A 14,367-nucleotide genomic window follows, 5' to 3' on the forward strand; every position below is an offset into this window, starting at 1 on the left:
TAATTCAATTAGTTGACATCGACGAGTGAAAAGAGAACCAGAGAAATGAAAATCAGCTGATTGGACAGACTAATGTTATCTCGTATGTATATATAATCAATAGTAATTGTGTATATAATATCTTATTATTTGTATTTACAATATATTGTTGTTGTTGTTGTTGGTGTGTGTGTGTGTGTAAATTTAAAAAAGCAAATCAAACTAAGCATTTACATGGAACTAGAATTATTTTAATTTACGTTTTAATACTGATTTTTCTTTTCTTTTTATTTTTTGTTTGTTTGTTATTTTACTCTCTCTTTTTGACATTTATTTTCTTTTAATGGAAATTATTTTTATGTGGAAGAAAAGTCTTTCGTTTATACTCTGTTTTTTTTTTTGTTTGTTTTGCTTCTTCTTGTTTGTGGCATTGGAATCGATGAGAGGTATCCTTCAATTGCACACGCTAATCCATTCCTCGACGTGGCATTCCTCGCACTCGACATTACAGCACCATTGAAATTTACAACGACAACGTTCCGCTCGTCGTTCTTTGATTTGATTATGACCACGCCCACAGCAGAGGGAGGCGCAACCATCACTGGTTGTGGTATTACGATTGCATTTGCGACCCACAGTGCCTGCAAATAATAGTTTAAAGCAGTCGATGTCAGTGTTAAATGTATATAAGATAAGTATCGATCGACCTTTTCGACTAAAGGTTAAATATATATACAGACTGTCAAGCCTGTTATGGTTATTTATAAATTTAAGTTTTAATTGCTCAAAATGAATATAAGTTAATTTGTTGAATAATATTTCTAAAATCATCACAAGCTGTTTCGAGCCTCGATTAAACTGCCCTCCACTGCTTTGTAAACTGCTTTATGGTACTGCTTCTTTCTCATAGCTACTGCAGATAAATCCAGAAAGGAAATAAACTGACTCAGGCTATCAATTTCTATTGTGAAATGTAAATGCATAGGAATTTGTTTAGTTAGTGACACAATTCATTGAAATGTTATTATAGATTTTAAAAAATTATACAGATTTAATGCAATTATTTGATATTTCTTTAAAATCAAATTAAATTCTGTAAAACATTTTTCTAACTATCAAAAAAGAAGACAACATTTTCATTTCACAACTCGAAAATTGGCTAATCGTAATTTAATTACCAAGTATTCCATTAATAATGTAAATATAATTTTTTGTATTTAATTATTTTGATCTGCAATCCTCTGAAAAGATGTGTTCTTGTAAAAAATATGTTATTTATGTTATATTTATCAAATATAGCTGCATGATAGTGCATCATTTCAAATATGCAAAACAAAATTAGTATATTACACATAGAAAATACTTATATGTTTAAACATTTTTGTAAAATTCCTGAAACTTAACGATTATTTCTGCCGTATTTAAAAAAAGTAATACGTATTCCAATTATATATGGCTCAATTCTGAAAAATTTTCGTTCATCAAATTTTATAAATGTATTCTTAAAACGCCAAAATCTCATCCTTTGTTTCTTAGAATTCTTCGTAAAATCCGATTTTGGTATACGCTTTTGGCCGAACATTATTAGGTGAAAATTCTTAAAGTATTTGGTAATGTGCTTTCACAAACGAATGCATTCAAATAAATCAAATGTATTTGAGAATAATGAATAATAAAAAACCAAAAGTCTAAGATTTTTTAAAAAAATATATCCGAAATGGCACTGCGGGTTTTTTACAATTGTAAATTGTAAATAATTATTGTGAGTAAATTAATTCATTTCCTTCCCCCTTTAAAAAAACAAAATATGCAAGCAAGCAGTGTTTCTTCTAAAAGGGACTTACTTCTAAATAAAGGGACTTTCTTCCAAATTAGCTTTGCAATCGCAGATTATTGCATTTAATAATTTAATAATTGAAATAATATTCATTAATTTTGATTAATGAGCATTACTTCTTTGGCTTGAATTTTTTATAAAAATTTATTAATTAGGAGTTCAAATTTTTTGTTTAACGAATTACTAAAGCCTATATATGTATGTAGGTACTCCCGTTTGAATCTTGTTACTATTGATGTTTGAGTTTTTAAATTTCTAAGAGAATTTCATTGTTAAAATATCAAGAAATTTAGCTTGAGGGTTTCCTTTTTTCTCATTCATAGAACAACACTAAACAAAAGTCCATAAGCAATTTCAAACTCGAAACGTTAGTTTAGGTTTAGAATTTTTTTTTTGTTTTAATCAGGCTTATTTTTTCAAACAATGCCAAATCTAAAACCTCCTATTAAACGGTTGTTTTTCCAAGAGTTTTGGAAAATTAGATAGCGTTGTCCATAAACCGGCATGTGACTTTTTGTTACTTTCAAATTTCTCCCATAAAATGTGTACAAACTAAGCTTAATAAACTTGAGTTCACTTCGAGTCGCCACATATATTTTGTTGAAGTCCATAAGGAAATTATTAACAAGGAGTTAATAATTAATCTCAAATGAATTGACGTGTAGTCGCACTTCACTTAGTCAAGTCTATTAAATAACCATAAATAAACAATTAAGCTAAATCATAAACAAAGTATCATAATTGCCCACGTTAATTGCCATCATTTTTACCTAGAAACTCGCCAGGGGAACGAACATGAATCAAGCCACTAACTCGAAGTGTTGACGGAGGTGGGTTGGGTCTTTCGGTCTGAGTCTGAGTCTGAGTCTCTGAGTGTCGGAGACTCAATCGCACGATTAATTATAAATTTGCTTCGTAATTAACACTTTAAACTGTAGCCAAGCTGTGTAGTAGCTTATATATGTATGATTTTATATTTTTGTTTTGTGTGCGATAATTTGCAAATGTGTCAGCAACAAAATGGCTAACGAAAATTGCAAGTGGCAGTTAGATGTTGTTGTCGTCTTTGCCATGGTTGTAGTTGTTGTCGGTTTATTTGGACGTGCCGTGTGCGCATGCGCTTTTTTTTTCTTGATTTTTTTTCTCTCTGTTTTTTTTTTGAGTTATGTGGCATGTTTGGTAGCTTTTTGCTTTTTTATTTGACTGCTGTTAATTTGCATTTGTGATTTATTTATTTGTGGCAAATCAAATTTATCTCTCAATCATAAATCATTTTTAATTAGTTGGATGCATTTTTGCGTCTAGTTTGAGAATTCGATATACTTTGATGTAGATAGACAAAAACTTACCCTGTATATCAGCGCCTAAATCGCGTTCACAAAAGTTTGGCGAACGCTGATAGTAGAATAATGATGTCTCCAGTTTACGGGCCATACGTGCGGCATTCTTATCACTGTTCGATTGACGTGAACCTCCGCCAAGGCCACCGCCATCACCGTTTCTGCCTCCGCCAGTGCCATCGCGTTCTACACCCAATTCCTCGTGTCGTCGATGCGTGTCATGATGACCACCGCCCAATTCAAGGATACTGCCAGATGCATCAACAACATCTCCGCCATCGCCATTGGATTTCTTATTTCGTGTGCGTTTGAGGACCACAACTGGTTCTCCATTGCCCAGATTGGATTGATCCACCAATATGGCCTTGCGAAATTGATGTTTGATTACTTTGCCCACTACATGAAAATCTGGAGCAGATTTCCAGCAGGTTTTCAACTGGCAACTGCCGGACATTCCATGGCATTTGCAACGGAACTCCATGTTATTTGAAACGGCCTTGGGGGGAGGAGGAATAAGAATTAAATTAATGACTTAATGTAAATTACTTGTATATTAATTATCATGTCTTAATGTCTTATACACATTTGCAATTTTCTTTTAGATAAATGCACTTAAAATGAATAGAGTTGAATGAGTTTATAGTATCCACATAAATGAATGATTATGAAATACATTTGATATTCATTCTTTCGCTTTTCTTGTTGTAGTTAACGTTCATAAAATTCATTCTATCTTATCCATTTTATTAAAACAGTCATTCATAATATTCTTAATTATTATGTATTAATTCTAATCATTAAGGTTTAATCTATTTTTTAGTGAATCCAAATTCAACCTTATTATGAATATACTTACAAATCTTCATAAGTAATTGTCAAAACTTATAACATAAATGAATTGTTAACTCGAAAATAGATATTTTATATAATTTCAGATAAACAAAGACAAAAGGTCCAGATTACTGTAATTAATGGAAATCATGTATCTCTGAATATAATGATATTAACAAACATTCAAACATTCATTCGCACTACAATCCCGACTGTTCGCCACAATCCCCACCGTTTGTCAAGTTTAATACAATATTAACTTTAATTTAGCCGTTTTCCCATCTAAAAACGAATGGATGCATTCACACATTGAACGGGAAACAGTCATTAATGAATGGAAAAAATATTCATCACTGCTCTGGTTTTTGAGTCTTTTTCAAACGTAGATCGACATCAATTCTGGACGGTATTCCAATTTGTTGTCTATGACAAATTCGAATCATTTTTGTTTAGTCTATCAACGCCTGCTTGGAGGATTACCGAGTATTCCAATCGTTTAATTTAGTTTTAAGTGTTAATCCTGGCAAAAATAATACAGGATTAGCGTGATTATAGGTCTAATGTTTTCCCACTTAACTTTCTGTCTGGCTAAGAATAAACAATTGAATTTATTGGCTTATGGCTAATGTTGCTCTCTGTACATAACTTGAGAAAAAATATTTCGGAGTTGGAATTTAAAATTAAAAAATCGACAATTTCACTGACTAAAAGGCCGAGTAATTAACACCTAATTCAAATTCCGTTTAGGTCTCTCATCCGATTAAGACGAAATCATTCTGAATCGAAATTAAGAACAGGCCTGACTATTGTTTTTATAAGAAATTGGTGAAACTGCATTCGATACCTAAAAGGCTTTTTAAATTTATATATTCCTATGCCACATATTTTGATGTTTTAACTTGGTTGAATATGCAAAAACAAATCCATCTTTTTTTCTCATTCAATCCACTAAAAAAGTACTATGTTATATTTATCTTAAACTGACTCAAGTTTCTATCCTTAACTAAACTTGTCTTTGATTGCTTTCGTCCTTTCTATGTAAAGTTAGTAAAGTTTCCCATAAAATATTGGAATTCTTAGGATTTTGAAGTACTTGTTATGCTATATCAGGTTAATACGATTACTTAAAAGTTCAAATAATTGAATAATAAACCGTTGATAGATTCCCTTTACTTGCATTTCTATATCATATTTATGTGAGTTGTATCTAGGAGATACTTGATTTTTGTACAATTGCTTTTAGAATACGTTAACTTACCATTCTACCGGCATGATTATTGTGTAGATTGATTTTCGATTGTATATCGCCAGCCTTCTCTCGACAATCTAGAAACAATTTTGAATACTCCACGCCGAAATCCATATTATGCGAACAACCGCCCCATTTCCAGCGACTGGCGATTTTTGAACGTTCGTACTTCTTTTCCTCTTCTGGGGTTAGAATCTGATTTGTTTCGAGATATTGCAAGAAGAGTTTCTTCTCCTTGTCCAACGATTGACGCAGATTCTTATTCAAAGTTTTGCGATTGATAGTCGGATCACAGCCGCAAGACATCAAACGACCTTGACTGCAGGCGCGGGCCACACTGTGGGCCACCCCAGCTGCCGAAATGGCAAAGGCGAAGGCGCTCTCTCTATAACCTGGAACAAAGAATTCGAAATGAGAACTCTGCTGGCTCCCGGGGGAATCGAAAATGTGTGTGTGTGTGTATAGAAATTTATGCGGTGTTATTTTTAACGCCTGCTTGTTGGTTGTCATCGAGGGAATTGAGCGAAATGCCGCTGACTTTGACTTGCCCATAAATGTGAGCAACAAATTTAATGATGCAAAAACTCAAAAGCCCCCAACTTACAAATGTATGTACATATGTATCTAACCCACCCGATGGAAGAAGAACTTTGAATCAATCAAAACAAAAAAAACTGAAAACTGATCATTACCATTTTGGTAGGTATATATACATCTGTCAAATGGCTGTCAAAATTTGACATTAATCGTCGATCAAACGACAGCGAAATGTCATTGAGAGTTGAGACCAAAGTTGGCAACATTTGTCAGACAATTGACATGCAAATTGTCAGAATGCAGGGGACAGTAGTACATCTGTCAATGTGTGTCTGGCTCTGACTCTTCAGCTCTTTCAAGCATCAAGCTGTCAAACAATCAGTCAGCCAAGTCCAAGTCCAACTCCAAGAGCAAGTTCAAGTCCAAGTCCAGTCGAATCCAAGAATAAGTAAAGTCCCTTCCCTATGTCACTCCACTACTCCACTCACTCACTCACTTACTCACTCATTCACTCACGCACGAATGCAAATGTCAATGGATTGTGACAAGTTGTCGTACAATCGTGTTGGCGATGAATCGATCACAAAACTGCATCCAAAGAGGTGGAAGTGCAATGCATTTGATTGACGATTAAGACGCCATCAATCACAAGGCATCAAGAGTCGCAAGTTGCAAGTAGTAGTAGTAGCCAAACCCAATATGAACCCCAATTGCCTACCGCCCCTCCACCGCCACACCCCCTCACAGCAGGCAAACCTCTGTGTCTGCTGATCACCGTCGTCGTCGTTTTTGTCGTTGTCGTTGTTGATCGCCGTTGATCGCAGCGATCAAGCGGGATTGCCAACTTGATTTATGCACGCTTTGTTTTGCAAGCCAAATCCAAATCCAAATCACATCAATGCCATTCTCTGTAATCCTTCTTCCCCTCCTAAAATCCCCCACAGACCTGCCTCCCTCCCTCTCTGTCTCTCTCTCTTACTATCTCTTAGTAGCAGTCTCCTGCATAAATTGGCGATCAGAGACTCATTCGTTTGTTCGTCGAATGTACATACGATGATCGCTGTCTCTCTCCTGCATGGTTGTGTATGTGTGTGTGTGTGTGTGTGTGTTGCAATCTCAAGTAATTGTTTGCGACATACGTCGTTCGCTTGTTGTCACATGCAATGGTCCCCAAAAAGATAAAGGTCGATCGTCGACGATCTTCAACGATCTGTACGTATGTGTGTACATACATACATAAGAGTAATCCTTTTACTACCCCCCACTTGATTGACAATAATGCATGGCGAAGTAGCCGCAATAACAACAACGATTCCACTGATCGTCGATCGATGAGGTACACATAAGTTATAGTGAATACACTCGAAGAAAACAAACTAGTTCAATAATAAGAAGGAAAAAATTAAATTCGTATCGAAAGTTCCTGATTCTACCTATAAGAAGATATGTTTTCCTTCTATCCTTCTAGATTTGATTTTTCTTCTTAAATTCTATATAGTTTTCTGTCGTTTTCAAGTGTATGGACATGTGTATGCAAAATAGTTGACCTGTCCCATGCGCCGTACGATTGTCAGTCATTGGGCCTCGGGGCGACTTGATTTGTTTCGTTTCACTTGGTCGACGACGACAACATCGACGATCGTTGATCCCTCTGACTCTCTGTGCCCTTATAAGTCTGGGTTGCCTGTCAATATTGACTCTCGTTATGTGTGCAAAGTTTCCTTCCTTATTTAATGGACGCACGGACGATCGAGCGAGCGACCAAAGACATGTCACTGACATAAGCTTGGGTTTACCATATTCGATGAAGGCTGCTCGCTAGAGTTGGAGAGTTACTTGGAAGCTGTTGCTGTTGTTGCTGCTGCTGTTGCTGTTGATGTTGCTGCTGCTGCTGTTGTTGCTGCTGCTGGTGTGGCATGCATTTGGAGATTTATGGTTTAGCATTGTTGTTGTTAATGTTAACTTTAACCCGCCCTGTCCATTTTTGCCAATTCCATTGCACTTGATGAAGGAGATTCGAGATTATGGTCAAAATGCAAATAAACTATGCAAATGATGCCTATAATTGAATTATTTTTGATTTCAATTTCAGTTGAAAAAAAAAAAAAAAAAAAAACTCTAAAATGCCTAAGCCTTGAGTACATTCCCATATATGGTTACACGTATTATTAGTTGTCAAAAACTAAGTAAAACTTTCAATTCGATTTGGAAATCGCTTTTTCAAGTGTGGGAAATTTTATATAACTGTATTCAGAAATCAAAGTTTATTGCTCAAGATTAGATATATTAATCTGATACTTGTTGTATGTTTTATTTCTTAAAGTAACTCTATAAAAAGCTAACAATTCAATGAAAGTATTAGATCTTTAACTTGTTTTGGGGCTTACCATCTGCTCATGCGTTTTTCATTTAACAGTCTGAAAGATGGTTTTTTTGGTCAAAAACAAAACTGTTTGTTTTGTATTTGTATACCAAATTAATTGAATTCTTACGAATTTAGAATGTATATTTAAGGTAGTAACCAAAATTACAATAAACCACCAACTTATTATTTTATTGGCAGATCCAAACCTTAGAAAGTTAAGCAAAACTGTTTGAAGTTGCACGTAAAAAAAATCCAATTTTCGGTAATTTTTTCTGGAAGTACACTGAAAGCTATCCAATTTTCTTTTTTTATTTCTTAATAAAGTGTATTTCAATGCACAAAAAAAATATTTTTTTAAAATCGGACAAAAACTGCTTTCTTTAGGAATCAGTTTTTACAGTATGCTTTTCAGAAGGTCCAAAACGGGCGATCTGGCTTAACCAAAACCTACAAATTTTCATTCAATACATATGATATACAACTAGACCACGTAGCGGATTTTGATAATACCGATATTTTGAGAAATAAAAAAAAAAGTTTAATTTGTAACGTATAAACGTCATATTAAATAACTTTCAATAAAGAAATCTTAAAAGATTTCAAGAAATCCCTACGTAGTCCACCAACGATAAAACTAAAGATACCTTAAAAATATGAAAGCAATCGATAAAGATTTGCTATCGAACCGATTAGAAAAATTGTGTTTTGAGAAAAACGCGTTTAAAGTTTCCAGTAACATCCAAAAATGCATTAGACGCGGAGCGAGGGTTCTCCCTATAATACTCCCTATATACTTCAGGATTTTTTGACTCCAAGACCATTTTTTTCGAATTCTAGAGAGTTTGGGGAAAATTTTAAGCCATTGAACAAAATTTTTTTTTTTAACTGGCATGGTGGCTTTACCTCTTAATTCAAATCTATTTTTAAACGAGAAAAGTTACAAAAGTGATAGTTTTCCTTTTTTTATGATTTTCATAATACCCAATACAATTTATGAGAATTTCTTTTGATTTGAATTTTAGATTTTTGCCCAATGGTCGAAATTATTGAACAATTGAGGCACATATACACAGCCATAACCATGTCGTTGTCCATGTCCATGTCGAAGTCGAAGTCCAAGCTTAAGTCCATGTCCGTATCCGCATTGTACGCTCCCATGGATGTCGTCTTGTTGCTGGTTTCGTTTAGGTATCGTTCGCTCGTTTCATTTCATTTCATTCTCTTTGAAAATGTCTTCTTGCTGTCGTTTTGCTGTACATTGTCAGTGGTCGCGGCAGCATCCGTCAACTGAGATAACAATTTTTTAAATTGAAATTGAATGAAGTGGTTTGCTTACAATATAATTTATACGATGAATGCAAATAAATTACGCCCCGGAGACGTTGCTCCCAAGCCTGTTCCTTTCCCTTTTTACTCTACTCGAACTCGACTCGACTCTTCACTTTAGTTTACTTCACTTTTGGCTACTGTCCTCCACGTCGTCGCTGTTGTCATTGAAATTTGTGAGAAATCTTTTTTTTTTTTTTTTTGTTGCTCTCGAGTATATCGTTTGCATCTTGGGATTGCATGCCGCCGCCATTTTGGACCCCATTCCATTTCCATTCCACATTGCCAATTGGCAATTCCCTCCATTGTCTTTGGCATTTTTACAGCAATTGTATGACGCATAATTTAACTAATGAAGCAAATAACAAGAACAAGTCCGAAAAAGAGTTATGGTAAATGCCCTTCATTTGATTCGTCTACGCAAGATGTTGTTAACCATGTTTGGTCAAGTAATTCCAAACTCTTGAGGGAATGAATTGTTGATTGGAAGTAAAACACAAAACGGCTTAAAAATTGAATTTTGGGAATACTCTTCAAGAATTCTCAATTATTTTAAACTTGTGAAGAAACAGTTCCTTACATTTCTATGGGCATCTCCATTACCAGTATGACTCATAACAGTAGTTAGTTCTCATAGTCCGCATACGAGCGGTATCGGCGCCTTGTGATCACCAAGTGTCCCGCTACTTGTAGTTGTTAGTTCAGCAAACAGCTGAGAAGAGCTTTAGAATGCGGCAAAATCTTTTGTAGCTAATGCTCTTGTTGTTGTTGTTGTTGCCCCTGCTGCTCCATTCAGTCATAAGGCACACGCCGTCTTTGGGTAATACAATGCCTGGACCAGAGATTAAGATATCAAAGATCCAGCGCGCCGTTTCATAGAGTGTGCACTAGGCTGTGACAAAGAACCAACCGAGAACTGAGACTTTAACTCTATAGGGCAGTATAGCAAGTCAGAAAAGTCTTTTGACTCTCTGCCCAAACACTCTTACTTGCTGGGGCTGCCAACTTGTGTAATTTGAGACGTTTTTCCCCTCGCTCTCTGCCGCACCATCTCTCTTTCTATGTAGCTCTCCTGTTGAGGCATTAGAAACTTAGTTTCACTGCGGTTTTTTCTGTCTAATAGCTTTGGACACATTGCCTGCTTGACCAAATGGCAAAAAAAAAAACAGAGAAATAGAAAAAAAAATGTATCTTTTTTCCATACCAGGGTAGAAGGGTATATGAGATTTCTTGATTGGTGTTGGACATGGAACAGAACTTTGGTCCAATCACTAATTAGTGGAAGAATAATTATTATTATAAATTAAGTTCAACTGTTTTTTCCTAAGCAAGAGTCATTTATGTTCATTGATTACATTTCATCTTAATTTGGTGACCCCGACGAGATACATTCCTTATGCTTGGTGACCCCGACGAGTTACATTCCTTACTTTTGGTAACCCCGACGCAATGTGCTCATTCTCAAATTTCTAAATGACTTCAACGTACCAACGTACTTTTACCTTAAATATTCAATTCTTTTTTTTCGTTATAGCATTAGGGTGACCTGGTAAAAATTTTCCACTACACTTGACTGACCCTGATATGACGTTTATAATAATGTTGGTAATGACGACGTGATAAGCAGATCATTCCTTCTAACTTGAATTACTTGTTGGCAAAATTCCTTATCTCTTGCTTAGTTCTTACCAGGTATAATTAAGTCGACCTATGTTGAGTAGATTTTTGTGCTTTTTTTTAATTAGACTTTGCATATTGCGTGTGGGCCGCTGCCGTCGAGCGAGATGGAAGGAAAAACTCGTTGACAGTTGCCGGTTGCTGTGGGTCATAAAGCGATTTTGTTTGCGTGAAAGCTGAGCCACGCTTACTGCACATTTTAGTGTCAGCTTAATGGCTTTTCGGTCACAGGCCCAGAGGGAGGGTGAAAGAGAATGGAAGACTACACTACTTACTACTTACCTTTCTTCAGCAGATTGGAAGCATGCGGATTGCGACTTTTTGTGCTCAACGATGAACAGTTCCAGCGATGCCATTGAAACTGGTGGGAAAAACTTTTTATATCAATGTCATTTTGGTTTAGATTGAGAATGTAACCCACCTGTATTTGACATTCACGTATGGCCATGTCCAGACCCTCTAATGCGGCAGCAGTCACATCACTTGCCTTATAGCAAAGCTCAACCTGATCTTTGGTCAGACCGGGTACAGAACGACACGTGGCGCGGCCATCTGGTAGGCCATGGAGCCTAAAAAAGATATTAAAATAGAAATGAAATGAGTTAAAACTGTTTGGAATTGGCATTGCTTGTCGATCGATGGATAATACTGAATATTTTCTATAATTTTCTTGGACCTGCCTTGGTCACCAGCTACACAGTGTTGGGGTTTGCAATCTTTTAGCTATCTCTGTCACTCTTTAAACGGACATGCATCTACGTGAATGGCTTACAAATGATGTAGAAATTCAGATGAGGATCTGCTGTGAGTGCAAGTGTGAGTGTGAGTGTAGGGGAACCTCTGTAGGACGTGTGTGAAAATGGCACGTTTCCTACATTTGAGTTGAGCTTACGTGCCACAATTAAGGCAGTCGTCAGAGGATGAGCTGGAGTAGCTGTAGAGAGAAAGGGCGGAAAGGAGGTTAGGGGTTTTGGGAGCATTAAGAAAATACACATATTTGCAGACGCCATGCGTTGCCATCACGTATACGCCCGAGTGTATGCCCTGCGTGTTGTAGATCAACGATGCGATCAAGCAAAGATGTGGCAATGCTTCCAACCGATGAAGTTGTTCAACGTCAACTACAGCAACAGCAACAACAAAAACTCGTCTGTATCTTTAAGTAAAGATCATCTCACAGATGGAATACACCAACCAACAAACCAACCCACCTCTCCCTCACTCGCACATTGCTATTCGCTTCCGAGTTGACCTTGAATACCTTCTTCTTGGCGCGCTTCTTTTAAATGGGTTCAAATTTAAGTTTATATAGCATTGAAATTCTTCTTTGTCTACAACCAAAATAAAAAGAATATTTGAGGAAACTTCTCTTCAATTCTGACTCATGATGCAAAGATTTATGACAGCTCACAAAATATTTTGTATGTTGCCTTTTTGGCTACTGTCCGTTTGTTTCTTGTTTGTTTTTCTGTTTCTCTCTGATTTGATTAAAATCAACCCGAAAAATGTAATTTCACAAAATGAAATGGAATTAAATCGCGGCTTTATATTTGCAACTCAAGGTTAATGGGTTAGGTTAAACACATTTTTGAGGGACTTAATTGCCACAGCTGCGGTTGATTTGCGCTTGATAATCAAATTTCAATTTTCAACCCAACACAAAAAAACTTCATTTGCTTGGAAATTCATTTCGAAACACTTTTTTTAATAGAATCAAATCGTTTACAACCAGATTGCTCCCAATGACAGTTCATATCTACATTTGGCCAGAGTCTTTTGGGCTTAGCCTCAACCAACTGGGTCTATATTAAATGAAATAATGTTAATTGCGTTTATTTACAAGACAAGTTTTCAGAAACTCACCAGAAAGAATAATAAAAGCATTGCGCATAAAAACATATAAAGCCAATGCATCATATTTGTTTTGCTTTTTAATGACTACTGCGAGATTTTGTTTATTTTTATAGTCTCTCAGCGAATAAATGCGATAAGAATTAAATCACGACGCAATTTCAATTTATTTCAACTGATTGCAAGCATCGAATGGGCCTATTCCCGTTTTCGATTTCGATTAAATTTCCCAAAATCGACACTAACATTTATTTTTGCCTTTCTTTACAAAATAACATAGCTTTTTAGTTATTGTATTACCTCAAAAGTAATTAGTTTGTTAGTTCGATATCGATTTATAGATAAAAACCGACAAACCAATCTGATTTTTTTTTAAGAATTTGTAAAATGCATTGGCATATTTGATACTTAAATACTTTTAATATTATCAAGTAAGGTGTAAAAACATAAAAAGCCTAATATAATCTATTTTTTTCTTGGTTTATAATTTGTTTGCTAAATCTATATTATACAAGTATTTAAGTCATTTTAAAGTTTTTAACATACTTTTGAGTCTGAAAAGGTTTCGTATATATTTTTCACTCAGTTTGGAATATTTCGTAATTGTTTGTTTAAGAGAAAGAAGAAAAAATTTAGAAACTCGAGTGTATACAAAATTCGATAAAGGAGAAATCGATACATTAAATTGATTTACTAACTTGTGTCTCGAATTTTTGTTTTTTACTGAAGAAAAATTGTAAAATAAATTATACTTGAACATAAAGTACTAATATTTAAACATACTGCCAATAAAAACGCTAAGATATGGGGTAAAGCATAACTTTTAACCTTGATAAAGCAATTTTTAAATCATATTTGGATCAACATTTATATACAAACAAACATTTTGAAAGCAAAAAATTGGTTTTACATTATCAAAAATAAACACAACTGAAATTTAACGATAACTTTGAGTTTTTTTTTTGTTTTTGAATGTCCTTCTTGTAGGCAAGGCAAACTTGTAACTTTTGCTTTTCTTTGAATTTCTTTAGCATTTCTTTTCTGAGTGACAAAATGACTTGAAACTTTTAAAAAAGAGAGTATTTTACAGATTAAAATGGATAAAAGAATCATAATTGTAGGTTCACTCAGGAAAAAGTTATAAGCTGTCGAACTGAAGATTTCGAAACTAGTGCTACAGTTTTTCTCGCCAGCTTATGCTTTTTCCAAGGACTAATTCGATTTCTAGTAATAATTATATTTTGCTCTTCGCCTTTCGGACAAGGTTTTCTCATTGGAGATATATGTAAATATATATGTACGATGAATTAACAAAGAATTTCCTTTAACTCTTACTTTTCAACACACTTAAATCAAATAGCTCTGGACCGTTCCC

At 35.0% G+C, this 14,367-nt stretch overlaps 1 protein-coding gene and 1 long non-coding RNA gene across 2 annotated transcripts; both read right to left on the reverse strand.

Annotated features, from left to right (window-relative positions):
• Positions 1 to 297: 297 nt before the first annotated feature.
• Positions 298 to 12,525, reverse strand: LOC6644098 (protein Wnt-10b). The gene is made up of 5 exons (XM_047010576.1): positions 11,563 to 12,525; positions 11,424 to 11,502; positions 5,246 to 5,628; positions 3,166 to 3,652; positions 298 to 620 (listed from the first exon to the last, which is right to left on the reverse strand). Exons 1-5 carry the CDS (start codon positions 11,764 to 11,766, stop codon positions 433 to 435), a joined length of 1,341 nt encoding a protein of 446 aa, XP_046866532.1. The 5' UTR covers positions 11,767 to 12,525; the 3' UTR covers positions 298 to 432.
• Positions 12,526 to 12,667: 142 nt separating this feature from the next.
• Positions 12,668 to 13,051, reverse strand: LOC111518813. Its single transcript, XR_002724096.1, has 2 exons — positions 13,005 to 13,051; positions 12,668 to 12,943 (listed from the first exon to the last, which is right to left on the reverse strand). It is a non-coding gene; the product is annotated as an uncharacterized LOC111518813 (long non-coding RNA).
• Between the last annotated feature and the right edge of the window lie 1,316 nt (positions 13,052 to 14,367).

Source organism: Drosophila willistoni, assembly GCF_018902025.1.
Source record: "Drosophila willistoni isolate 14030-0811.24 chromosome 2R unlocalized genomic scaffold, UCI_dwil_1.1 Seg167, whole genome shotgun sequence".
NCBI classification, from domain to species: Eukaryota; Metazoa; Arthropoda; class Insecta; order Diptera; family Drosophilidae; genus Drosophila; species Drosophila willistoni.